The sequence below is a fragment of the Falco peregrinus genome, chromosome 4 (assembly GCF_023634155.1).
Source record: "Falco peregrinus isolate bFalPer1 chromosome 4, bFalPer1.pri, whole genome shotgun sequence".
Classification (NCBI taxonomy): domain Eukaryota; kingdom Metazoa; phylum Chordata; class Aves; order Falconiformes; family Falconidae; genus Falco; species Falco peregrinus.
In genome coordinates, this window is record NC_073724.1 from 120,159,339 (window position 1) to 120,171,973 (window position 12,635).

A 12,635-nucleotide genomic window follows, 5' to 3' on the forward strand; every position below is an offset into this window, starting at 1 on the left:
GCATAACACTCGCATGTTTTCCTCCAGAGATGCACTCATTTTGCCTGTTTCTGCAGTCCGATGCGTGCCATGTGGCTTTGCGTCCCCATGCTGTTTATTTCAGGTTACACACACAGGGTACATTTTTACAAGTTTTATTTGTCCTGTGTATCTTCCATAAGCTGTTTTTAAAACTTCTGGAATTGCTTCTTGGTACCAGCAGCCTTTGTGACTTTGAGGACATTGAACCGGACAGTCTTGCTGAGGGGACGACACTCTCCCACGGTGACAATATCTCCAATCTGGACATCCCTGCAAAGACATTGCTGCTATTTCAGTAGTTCTGAATTTCCCACATATGCAGTTGGTTTGCTCTGCAGTGCAGGCACTTGCATTGCATAACGCTACCGAGTAATGCAGTGCTGAAAGCGACCTTGGATAAGCTGTGAAGCAAGGCGGTTTAATTTTAAGCAAAGACGAATGTGCCTGATAAACAGCAGTCACCCTGCAGCAGCTGACACAAAGCCTTCCGAGTCTGACCACACTAAGTTCAAACTCAAAAGACAAGGCTAAACACGAGCTTTTCAAGAACAGGATGAGTGCTGAGCACAGAAGGGAAACCCTTCAGAGGTGGGGAGTTTCCCTTCCAGTCACACGCAGGCTTGAAGCCCTTCTTAAGCCAAATCAGCTGCACTGCAACGCTAGTCCAGGTTTTTCTGGAAATGCTGCACTACAAAGACAGGCTTAGGAAACATGCAAGTAGAAAAAAAAAAAAAAGAGCCAGCCTCTGAACCTGTCCCCTCTGACCTCAGCACTTACTTCAGAAACATACATATTTGTTATGCTTTCTCAAGGACAGCAATGCTGTAACAGTGGATGGTTTCAGAAGGCAACAGGCAGACTGACTGGAACCTCTCTTACGGTTCAGCAATTGCCACTGGCGTTGTCAGCAGTCCCCTCTCACCAGCAGGGACTCTGAAGACCATCGTGAGTTTAGACATCACCACCAGTAAGCAGATTCCAGGTCAGAAGCAGCAATAAAACCACATGTCACCTTAACTGCACACTTGCAGTTTCTACGTGAAAGCAGAGTTCGGCATTATAAGCAATACATATAAACAACACATATGACATGTTCTGAGCATGTATGGCACTCCCACACATCTCTTCTCCTGGGGTTAACACTCCCCTAATGTCACTGCTGGAACTTGCACGCACCTGAAGCAGGGGGAGAGATGCACAGACATGTTCTTGTGGCGCTTCTCGAAGCGGTTGTACTTGCGGATGTAATGCAGGTAGTCCCGACGGATGACAATGGTGCGCTGCATCTTCATCTTAGTAACCACACCTGGGCAAGAGAAGTCGGGGGGAATGTGATGAGCATGACCATAAGCACGGATGCACTGACCACTGGCAAACTGGCTGGAGACTGGGGTTATAACTTAACACATAAAAGATTTCTCAAAGAGTTACCCAAGAGGATCAGCAGAGATGAGTGGCATCTGACACCTGAAGGCAGTACCTATCAATTCCAGCCATTTCTCCTTGCCTACTTTAATAGTAAACGACAACACATCCTTTGGAGACTGCTGTGGTGCTCTACCAGGCAGAAATGGCTTTCCACTTTTCTGCCAGGTTACAGCTTTCAAATTTGTATTTTAAAACAAGTTTCTCTTGTCTTTTTTAAGACTTTCTAAGCATACTGTGCCCTGCTGCCTAGAACCAATGCTCCCTACCTTATCTGCTACTGCATTACATCAGCATCTGCACTACAGAACAGCACATCTGGAAGGGTAACTGCCAGCAACTGGTCCTTTCACTGGGCATCAGCAAAGCCGTGCAGCATTGTCATCAAAGCCCCTTCAAGGTAAGGCTTAGAAGACCATCGTGAGAGAATGGCATCACATGCAGCTCAAGGACCACAGCAGTTTCCAGGCAACTCCAGACTGCTGCTCACAGGCTTTGCTTAGAATCACAGAACACTCTGGGTTGGAAGGGCCCTTCAAGACCATCTAGTTCCAACTCCCCCACCATGGGCAGGGCCCCCTCCCCCCAGCCCAGGCTGCTCCCAGCCCCATCCAGCCTGGCCTTGAGCCCTGCCAGGGATGGGGCACCCACAGCTGCTCTGGGCAGCCTGGGCCAGCGCCTCGCCGCCCTCACAAAAAAGAATTTCTTCTTTATGTGTACCCACTTCCAGGCAGTCCAGGGATTATGTCTATATCATTACTCCTTAAGGTGCCTACACAACCCACCTGACAGGATTCGGCCACGGATAGAGACATTACCAGTGAAGGGACACTTCTTGTCGATGTAAGTGCCCTCAATCGCCTATAAAAAGAAACAATTGTCAGCATTTGGATAGACCAACAGGTCAGGCAGCACCGAAGCCTAGTGACCGTGCTCAGAGGAGTCACAGCTACATCGCCTTAATAGTCTGCGGGACCATCACGGCCTTTGGGTTGCAGTGGGAGGAGATGCCGGGCTCGGGAAGCACGGCCGGGAGGCAGGGCAGTCCTGCCCACCTGCATCCTGCAGATAGCCAGGCCTTACCTCCTTGGGAGTCTTGAAGCCGAGGCCGATGTTTTTGTAGTATCGGGGTAGCTTCTCCTTGCCACCTTCGCCCAGCAGCACCCGCTTTTTGTTCTGGAAGATGGTGGGCTGCTTCTGGTAGGCCCGTTCGGTCTGAGGTAGGGGAAGACGAGGAGAGAATCACCAGCAGCCCTGGGGCACGGTACCTCCTCAGCACCGGGAACACGTCAGGCCCCACATCGACACCGACAGCAATCCCCGCCCCCCAGGGCACAGTACCTCACCCAGTACGACCGGCCTGGCCCGCCCGCCCGCCCCACAGGCCGCCCGCCGTCACCCCTCGCAGGGCCGGGCCGCATCCTCCCCGCCCTCCAGCAGCGCCGGGGCGAGCAGCGACCCCAGAAGGGCCCGTCCCGAGGCCGGCCGGGCGGCCGGGGCCCAGTCACAAGCAGCACCCACCTGCGTGTCCGCCATCTTGCACCGCGCGGCTGGAAAGGGGAAGTCGCGGCGCACGCGGCACTATTTATCTCAGGGGCGGGGCGAGGGAGCCGGAAGCGACATCACGGGGAGGCCGATTGAGTGACGTCATTTCCTCCCGCCGCGCTGAAGCGAAGGCAGAGCAGCTGCACAGGTGCCTGCCCCTGCCCCGCTTTGCTGGCTCGGGGGGGCGCGGTGCTAGGCTCGTCGTAGTCCCGTGTCCCACCCCCCCTCCCCCCTCCCGCCTCTGTCACTGTGTGTCCCTACTCCCCATCCCACCTCGCCCCCGTTACCGTTTGTCCCCCCCGCCGCCCTCGGCCTAGGCGCAGGCCGGGACGCGCTGGCCGCCTGTGGTGCTGCCGGGCTTGGCTGCTGCTGGGGAGAGAAGGGCAGAAGCTGGCTGGATGCCTAGCGCTTTGGTGAACGCACCGCCAGCCCAAGAGATTCTTGTCCCAAGCATGGTGGATTAGATCAGGGGATGGGCGGCCGTGCAGGATGCGGAGGGAGGATTCCTGCCGCAGCGTGACTGCTATGTTGGGTGCTGGAGTTTTAAGAGGAAAAGATGCAAACAACGTGACGGAGGTAGGAGAAGTGAAGGATTTCTGGAGGACCTTTTCCAAGAGCAGGTGCAGGGCAGCATCGACGGTTAAGAAATAAAGGGAGTACGACACAGCCCAGGCTGACTCACAGTGGTTCAGCAGTTCAGTTGTGTGCCACTGGTTCAGACACCCCGTGGAACAGCTTTGCTAGTGCCTCTTTGCTTTGCTGGCTGGCTTTGTGGGCTGCAGCTCCTGAGATGCTGAGCTCTGTAAAGCCTACGTGTGAATCGGGGTGAGACCTTTTCTGCGTTGGTTCCCTACCTGGACAGCAGAGAGGGAAATTCTCAGGAGAAGCACATTATGTATTGATACCGAGACCTAGGGTTTGTAGTTCCTTTGGGTGAGGGAAAATTTAACTACCGCAGGGTTTTGGTGGGAATTTCTTCCTGGTCTCGGGCTGAGGGACAAAAATATCCACCTGTGAGGGCATATGCTGTCAAGGGGTCTCCAGATGTGCTGGTGCTGCCTGATGTCCAGAAAATGGGGGACCTTTTGGGTGGATACCTCTGCGTCCGGACAAGTGCTTCTGTTTCTTCAAGGTCTTTTTCAGAACCTGTTAGCAATATTACTGGAGTTGGACCTAAATTACAGTTTATGGCTTCCTGCTAACAGATATATTACATGCAGCAGTGTACCTCAGAAAAGGCAGTAAATCTGCTTTTACGTAGTTTGACAAAAAGACATCAGTATAATTTAACATCATTTGTGATGCAAATAAAGTTATATTAAACCAACAGAATATAGTTCCCTGTTTACTGCGTATCGCATTATTAATCGTTTGAAGACTAAAGGGAGATTTTAGGGCTTTTTAGAGCCCTTGTGCTAAAAGGCATTTTGTTCTCTGTTAGTCGTTGTCTGCCTCCTTAGGGGCTGAGTGCAGGGAGAACTTCAGTAGCTGAAAGCAAAGTAATTTCTAGCCATGAAGAGCTACCTTGTGTGGATGCTGATTTGACTCTTGCAGCATGAGAAATGAGGGCTGATGTGGAACAGTTTCAAAATAAAAAGCAGTTTGTTCTTTGTACAGGAGTAAGCCATAGCAGAACTCCTCAATGAGCAACTGGGGATGTTGAAAGTTTACAGGGGCTTGTGGAGGGACTAGACAGGTTCATGGAGGAAAAATCCATTTGTGTTTGCTGAATATGTAGCAAAAACGTGCAGCTCAGGAAGTCTGGGCTGAAAATCCTCAGCACTAGGATGTGGATGAGGCAAAGCAAACCTTGATTCAGAAGAGACTTCAGATCTGCAACCCAGATGGGGCAGTGGGATGATCCTGTCCAGTGGGCTGAAGTAGGGCAGAAATATTTTTAAATTTTGGTCGCTGGGACACTGGTGGTTTTGTGATTAGTAAGTGCCTAGATGGGCCCTTGCACTGGTCACTACAACGTTGTGGTCTTGGACAGGTGGTAGGAAGACCTCAAGGATTTTTGTGTTTGTTTTCAAAGGCCTTTCAAACTCTCAGGGGAAAAGCAGCTTGAAATGGAGATATGTAACTAAATTCTCTTGAAAAACACTGTTCTGCTCTGCAAATTATCCATAAGCTGATGAATAAATAAAATACCATTTCTTTACTAATTTGTTTGACACTAAAAATGAAACTCAGTCATCTGCTGCCTTTAACTCATGATGAATTGTGAAGAATAGGGGAATAAAGAAATAATAGCAATCTTTTTCTCATTTAGGTGAGCACATTCTGTAGGTGTTTGCATCTGCTCAGATGAACCTGCCGCCAGTCAAGAGTCTTGTCTTTGAGTTCAGCATCTGCAGCGGCAGTTGGAGAATAGCTGCCACTTTGTGGTATGGAACTGTGTTCAAAACGAGGGAGGAAGGTGGGGGAGTCAAACTGCTGAGCTTGATCCTGATGATGCAAAACAGAGCAAAAGGGAATTTCAGGCAGTGGCTTAATCAGAAATCCCTGATTAACCCCTGATTAATCAGCAGCAGAGTGCTGTGGCTTTAGGAGAGAATATGCATGTTGGTAGGCTGCTAGAATGCAAAGATATTGGTAGGCTGCTAGAATGCAAAGAAAGAGGTTCTTCCACCAGAACATGTCCAGACTGAGGTGAGGAGTCTTCTCTCCAAGAGTTACTAGTGCCCCTGAGTTGTGTCATGAGGGCGTTTCCCCTGATCCTGCTAGCAGCCCTCTGTGTAAGGCTGTGTTTCTTCTGATGGCCCGCAGCAGGAAACAGCTTCAGAACATTGTGTGGGTCCAAGGAGGAAACAGAGGTAAATCATAGACATAGTGTGGCGAGAGAGGGGGTTTTCCTCTGAGCATTGTCTGGCTGTAGGAGGTACCATCAAGCCTTTGCCATAAGGAAATATGCAGAAGCCATATTGCCTTTTCAGAGGAAGCTCAAGGAAGCTTCAGCACCTTCAGAGACTGAGCTGAGGAAACTAGTGACTGCCTGGAAGTGTGTTTCTTCTGGCAGCGAGAGAAGGTTCTGAAGCACTTTGAAATGACACAGGAAGAAACCAGAAAATTGTGTTCTTGTTTTATGACCTGCAGCATCAGGTTATGATGAGAGATTATGGAACTGCTTTCACTGATTTTTTTAAAATAGACTTAACAGCTACTGAATGTGCTCTGTTTGGGCAGCCTGATCCTTTCCTGGTGTGCATGTTTGGTTTCGGTGCCATCTTGAAGTCCCTCCCAGATAAGCATTTCTGCCCTTTCTACTGTGCTGTCATGCGTGGCTCAATAAAACAGAAGCATGAAGGTGTGGTGTGACGTGGCAGAGAGGAGATACTCGCTGGGGTCTGAAGGTGGGTGTCCTCTCCCTTCTGAGTGCAGCCAGCTTTCCATGGACATGGATCCTATAGACACTCCAGGGGGCTGGTTCTTGGCCTCTGGCTGCAGTGGGATCCACTCTGGGAGCAGACTGGCTCTTGGCCTCGCTCACCTGATGGTACAGTCAGTGCTGAATTTGTTAGTCTGCTTTCTTAATCCCCGCAGTATTGATTGTAGACAGTAGAGATTATAATGTATTGATGGTTATACACACTAGGGTCTAAATGCATGACAGAAATTAATTCAAACCGTGGTTTCATTTTTACCTTAGCTCAATTAGATCCTTGTTCTATGTCTTCTGAGGGTGGCATTCCTATCACCTGTCTGTCCTGTGTCAGGTGGTCAGTTACTTTATCTGTACACAGCACTCCCACCAAACACAGCACCAAACATTTACAGCATTGTGGGCTCAATGCATATTTTAATTGTTTAGGTAGACATTGAACTATCTGCACGTCCTCTTCCTCACAGTGCCACAGAAGGCGCATTTAGGCCTTTGTTAGGATGTTGATAGTTACTCAGTATTTATTTAGTATTAACTGTCCCATTATCTTTGTCAGCTCATTATTTCACTTGTAATATGTTTTTCTGCAGTCAGTCCTGTGTTCTATAAGAAGCGGCCCCACAGAAGAACAAGGAATGCCCTGCCAGTCTGCTCAGGATAGTACTTGAGTTTGCAGCCTACCTGGGTCCAGCTATGGCAATACCTTTTGGCTACCCAGTGTGCCGAGGGGCCAACCAACACAGATTCCTTTGTGCCTCATTAAGAGCGTGCAGCCTGTGCAGCATTTCTGATGATGGGCTTTGCTGACGCTCACTGTGGGCAGGTGGAATTGGTGCACAGAATTGTCTGAATCCATTGCAAGAAGAGAGAAACGTTTCAGAAGTGATATTTGTGCCCTAGTGTTTTGATGTGATAGCAGCAAGCTTCAGACGGGGATACATGCAAGGCATCTGTGCCAGATCACCGTAGTCACTGGGTTGTCTGTCACCCTGCTGAGTCCAGTCGTTATGTTTTATAGCTGATATAGGGAAGGTGCAAAGACTGTGGTAACACATCTGGGCCCATCTGTATTTCTGGGTGCATGTTGCATCCCGGTGAAGTTTGGGAATTACAGCTGCCAATGTGCCCCTTGTGACTAGCATCTGGCTAATTTCAAGCCTGTGCTGGTGTTCAGCAGTCTCTACTCTTGCTGCTTCTCAAAACCTGAGTACTGAGCAGGGCTCAGTAGCTGTCCTGTTCCCTGGAAGCTGGAATGGTCCCTATTTCAGCCCTTTTTTTAACTTGATGAATTCCTCCCAGGCCAGGTGAGCAATGGTGCTCTGAAAAAGCAAACCCCTCTGGGTTTCTATAAGGGAGCTCTGGACGAACCAACGAGAGTTGCATCTCCTCCTGCAGATCCAAACCAGTATGTGGACAAGCAGGGCAGAGCTGCGTGCTGGGACAGTACCTCTCTGTGGCCATGCACCCTGCTCACCAAGCAGAGCAGCCAGGGTGCCTCTGGAAGCTTGCAGGCACAATTATGGCACCCACTCTGCTCACAAGAGCCTTGCCAGCCAGCAAGCAGAAACGGGGCATCAGCCAGCCCTGTTCAGGGTTACCAGGAGTACTGTGTGAGGTAGAAAAATCAAGGACATGATGGGCTTGGAGGGAGACAACCCATAGACTTCATCCTGTACCATGCGTGCCCAGTGGTGCTGACTGCAGAAAGCAGGGTGCAGATTACTGCACCTTAAGAAGGACACGGAGCTGTTGGAGTGAATCCAGAGAAGGCTGCAAAGCTCATCAGAGGGCTGGAGCACCTCTCCTGTGAAGAGAGCCTGAGAGAGTTGGAGTTGTTCAGCCTGGAGAAGAGAAGGCTCCAGGGAGATTTTAGAGCAGCTCCCAGTACCTAAAGGGGCTGACAAGAAGGCTGGGGAGGGACTTTTACAAAGGCATATAGTGATAGGACAAGATGGAATGGCTTTAAACTGAAAGAGGGGATATTTAGATTAGATACTAGGAAGAATTTTTTTCTGTGAGGGTGGTGAGACATACGAACAGGCTGCCCAGAGCAGCTGTGGGTGCCCCATCCCTGGCAGGGCTCAGGGCCAGGCTGGACGGGGCTGGGAGCAGCCTGGGCTGGGGGGAGGGGGCCCTGCCTATGGTGGGGGGATTAGAACTGGATGGTCTTTAAGGTCCTTTCTATGATTCTATGAAGTGCAGTGCAGAGTGGGTTGAGCCATGGCAATCTGACCCCCTTGACACCCATTTTCCTGACCCTAGTCTGCAGCTTAACTCTTGAATAGTTGGGGGTTTTTTTCCCCCTGGTTCTCAAGTCTGGTGTGATTTTAAGGCTCCTGTCTATCCTCTGTGGAGAATTGGGGTGACTAAAGGAATTCTCTTGATATCTGGAAGAGAGCTAATGCAACTCTAATCTTTCAGAAGGAAAAGGAGAGTCCAGACTGTTATGGACTGGTCAGCCTCAGCCTGGAAAGAACATAGAGCATATCCTCTTGTGATCCCTGTCTCCAAACAAATGAAGCACAGGAAGGTAATCGAGCAGCTGACATGGATTTGACCAACAGCAAATTGTGCTTGACCAAGCACAAAGTTAAGGCTTTAAGTGCTTTAAAGCAGCAGCCCATTAAATATTTTGTTTGTTATCTTGTTGACATCCCTCCTGTTAACGTCTCATTAGATCTTTCAGTGATTGTTAACAGCTGTGGTGGTCAGGTTTTCTGAAGCAGTGGCTTAACACGTTCCTGGCACAGCTCAGTATTCACACAGGCATACCTCAGCTCCACAGAGGCACAAGGTGGGGTGTCGGGAGCGTGAGCACTGCCAGAAATCTCTCCCATCTGTATTCCCCAGAGCACTAGGAGCTCCCCACACTACTTGTTGAGGGATAGCAGGGGTTTATGCCACTCCAGGGCAAGGAGCAGTTGTCCTGGGGTAAGGCAGCGCAGAGTCAGCGGCACAAGAAACCTCTCTTCCTCAATATACCACAGGGTGGCCATCTGTACTGCCACGGGGATGGCAGAGGGACCATCCCTTGTGGGTGTGTGAAGACCATAAACATCTGCCAGGTGGCTGGAGGGTGAAGCTTGTTTGGGGGTCCCAGGAGCTTGAGAGAGTCGATGTAAGTTGCTGAGAGCAACTCAGTCGCTGAGAGCTAGGATGACTGCAGTGGCATTTTAGGCAAATGAACTGTCTGACCCCTCAGTGTCTTTCTATAGTGAGGGGCCCAAAACTGAACACGGTATTTGAGGTGTGGCCTTTCATTCCCAGAGAAGTGAAATTGCCTGTGGGTGGCAAAGGGTTGAGAAATGCTTTTCTGAGTCCAGTACTGACTTCCGATTAGCCAGCTGACCAGGGGAATCCCAGTTTGCTCATTATACCAGCTTTCACAGGAAAATCAGTAAGGACCTCCAAACCAGCTAGGGAACCTTCTGCACCATGGCTCATGGTCCCTGTACATGAGGTCGTGTGTCCTCTTCTGCTGTTGCTGAAGTGCTTTGTTCTCTCTTTTTTGGTGTAAATGTGCGACTGTTCCTGTGGCTCTTGCAGCTCTGCATGACTCTAGTTGTGAAGTTACAGGTTGTCATTAAGTACTGAAAACCTGGTGAAGTTAATGGCAATTGCATGAACTTAGCCTAAACTCTGAGGCTTGTTCAAATAGTCCAAGCCTATAGTACAGCTAAAGGCTCAAACCCCGTCAGCTCCAGTCTATCTGTGAAGGTCTGTGGGTCACATAGAGTCCTGAGCAGGTGGAGACAGCCAGAGTTCTTGTAGCCAAATTGCAAACTATTTTCCCATCTTAGGCAATTTTTTATTTGCCCGAAGTCCAGTATATTGACCTCACATAGACTCTCAAGTCCTTCCTCTACTCATTACTATTTGAGATATTGAAACCTAGCAGGTTTAAAAGTTAATTTGCAATTGCACTTACTCCACAATATACTGAAGGCCTGCAGAGAGAAGGCACAATGCATTCTCTTCAGATGATTTGCAGCCCGGGCACAAAGATGCAGTTAAGTAGGGCAACAGCGACTGAGCAATCAGCAAAACATGTTTCAGAGAATCACAGAATAGTGTGGGTTGAAGGGAGCTTTAAAGGTCACTTAGTCCAAGCCCCTGTCATGAGCAGGGTCATCTTCAACTAGATCATGATGCTCAGAGCCCTGTCCAACCTGGCCCTGAATGTTTCCAGGGATGGGGCATCTACCACCTCTCGGAGCAACCTGTGCCAGTGTCTCACTGCCCTCAGTGTGAAACATTTATTCCTTATATATAGTCTAAATCTCCCCTCTTTTAGTTTAAAATCATTGCCCCTTGTCCTATTGGTACAGGCCCTACTAAAAAGTCTGTCTCCATCTTTCTTATAGCCCCCTGTAAGTACTGAAAGGCTGCTCTAAGGTTTCCCCAGAGCCTTCTCTTCTCCAGGCTGAACAGCCCCAACTGTCTCAGCCTGTCTTCACAGGAGAGGTGCTCCAAGCTTCTGATCATCTTTGTGGTCTCCTCCATGTCTTTCCTGTGCTGAGGATTCGAGAGCTGGACACAGTACTCCAGGTGGGGTCTCACCAGAGTGGAGTTGAAGGGGGAGAATCACCTCCTTCAACCTGCTGTCCACTTCTTTTTATGCAGACCAGGATTTGGTTGGGTTTCTGGGCTGCGAGTGCACATTGTTGGCTCATGTCCAGCTTTTCGTCCACCAGTATCCACAAGTCCTTCTCCGCAGGGCTGCTCTCAAATCCTTCATCCCCCAGCCTGTATTGATACCTGGGATTGCCCTGACCAAAGTGCAGGTCGTTGCACTTGGCATTGCTGAACCTCACAAGGTTCACAGGGCTCCACTTCTCAAGCTTGTTGGGGGCCCTCTGAACAGTATCCTGTCCCTCAGGCATGTCAACCACACCATTCAGCTTGGTGTCATCTGCAGACTTGCTGAGGGTGCACTTGATCCCACTGGCTGTGTCACTGATGAAGATGTTAAACTGTATTATAAACGTAGTATTACAGAAAGCTTTTTAGGGTAAAATACAGCTATCGCCTTCAGGATGGTTGGCATGCATGGAACTGACATCACCACAGGTCCCTAAGCCACACAAGCTGCTATCCTAGAGGAATAGTGGAGGATGGAGTGAAGTGGGGACACTGCGGCCAGGCTCTGCTGTGCTCCCTGCAGGACTGGGAACCTGATGGTACCATATAGCCGATAAGCTACATAGAGGCTGTCAAATGGAAAATATATGAGATGTCTGTTGCTGGGCCAGCAACTGTGGTGAAGATGTAAACAGGAGCCTCATTATCTGTGAGAGAAGGTCGGGAGCTCAGTCCGCTCAGCACTTCAAGAAGGGACAGTTAGTACAGATGTAGATGAGCTCAAGAATGTAAATAAGGAGCCTTCTGATGAGCACATGCTAACTGCTAAAAGAAAACAACCTGCTGAAGAGATAAGACTCAAGGATGTTAGGGTAAAGTAATTGTGGTAGTGGGAGATCGAGATCGCAACCTCCTACTCAAATGGCCCTCCCGAAGAGAGTGAATCCCCCACTCTGGGAGCATGCCCAGTAAATTTAAAATGAACTGAACCTTTAAATGACAGTGAGAGAACTTTGCACCAATCACAATAAAAGAATGTATGACTAGAGTCACCCAAGCTCCACCTAAGAGTAACGAGAAGTAAAAAAGTGAATAAATGAGGGGAAAAGTGGGAAAGACACCACCAAGAACAGGTTAAGGGAAGATGCACCAAGACTGACTCCTGGGACCGGCCGATGGGCTAAGCCTTTCTTCTCCCCGGCTTGGGACACCTTGGGTGAGACTTAAACTAAGTGCTAAACTCTAGAGAGTTACTCTTTAACAGTTATAGCCAGGCTGTATTGTTCATAACTTTTCCACGTGTTTTATACTTTATAACATCATAACATTGCATGTGTCTTTTTGCAGACAGTCACTATCACCAGCGATCCAAAACCCTGTCTATCTGTTGCACAAATAAAACTGCACTGTTAAGTCGCTGGTTGTCGCAGTTTCTCATTGAACGCGGCCAAACCCTGCAGTGTGGCTGTGCTAGTTCATGAGCACGGCTGGACTGGCAGTGCAGACTGCTATCTGTGTATCCAGAACCGTGGTCGTTTAATAGACACATTATACGCAACTGGACTGATAGTGGTATATTCCATCCCCTTTAACACAACAATCATGCAACATCAAGGCTGGGGATGCTGGGTGGGATGAATGCAGCAGGATCAGGAAGGGTGCCATTAAAAGCAAATATCAC

At 49.3% G+C, this 12,635-nt stretch overlaps 1 protein-coding gene, 1 long non-coding RNA gene and 2 other non-coding genes across 5 annotated transcripts; 1 reads left to right on the forward strand and 3 right to left on the reverse strand.

The window, feature by feature from the left end:
• Positions 1-118: 118 nt before the first annotated feature.
• RPS11 (ribosomal protein S11) lies at positions 119-3,103 on the reverse strand. The gene is made up of 5 exons (XM_005230789.4): positions 2,968-3,103; positions 2,530-2,661; positions 2,232-2,307; positions 1,198-1,327; positions 119-291 (listed from the first exon to the last, which is right to left on the reverse strand). The coding sequence occupies exons 1-5, from the start codon at positions 2,980-2,982 to the stop codon at positions 168-170; spliced, it is 477 nt and encodes a 158-aa protein (XP_005230846.1). The 5' UTR covers positions 2,983-3,103; the 3' UTR covers positions 119-167.
• LOC114010304 (small nucleolar RNA SNORD35) lies at positions 895-988 on the reverse strand. Its single transcript, XR_003551691.2, has one exon. It is a non-coding gene; the product is annotated as a small nucleolar RNA SNORD35 (small nucleolar RNA).
• Positions 1,797-1,889, reverse strand: LOC114010305 (small nucleolar RNA SNORD35). The gene has a single exon (XR_003551692.2). It is a non-coding gene; the product is annotated as a small nucleolar RNA SNORD35 (small nucleolar RNA).
• Positions 3,104-3,252: 149 nt separating the features above from the next.
• On the forward strand, positions 3,253-12,369 carry LOC106113006 (uncharacterized). 2 transcript variants are annotated; one of them, XR_008746922.1, is made up of 4 exons: positions 3,253-3,567; positions 5,264-5,378; positions 5,928-6,344; positions 6,964-12,369. It is a non-coding gene; the product is annotated as an uncharacterized LOC106113006 (long non-coding RNA). The 2 variants fall into 2 exon arrangements; XR_003551690.2 differs by having other exon boundaries at positions 6,178-6,344.
• Positions 12,370-12,635: the final 266 nt, after the last annotated feature.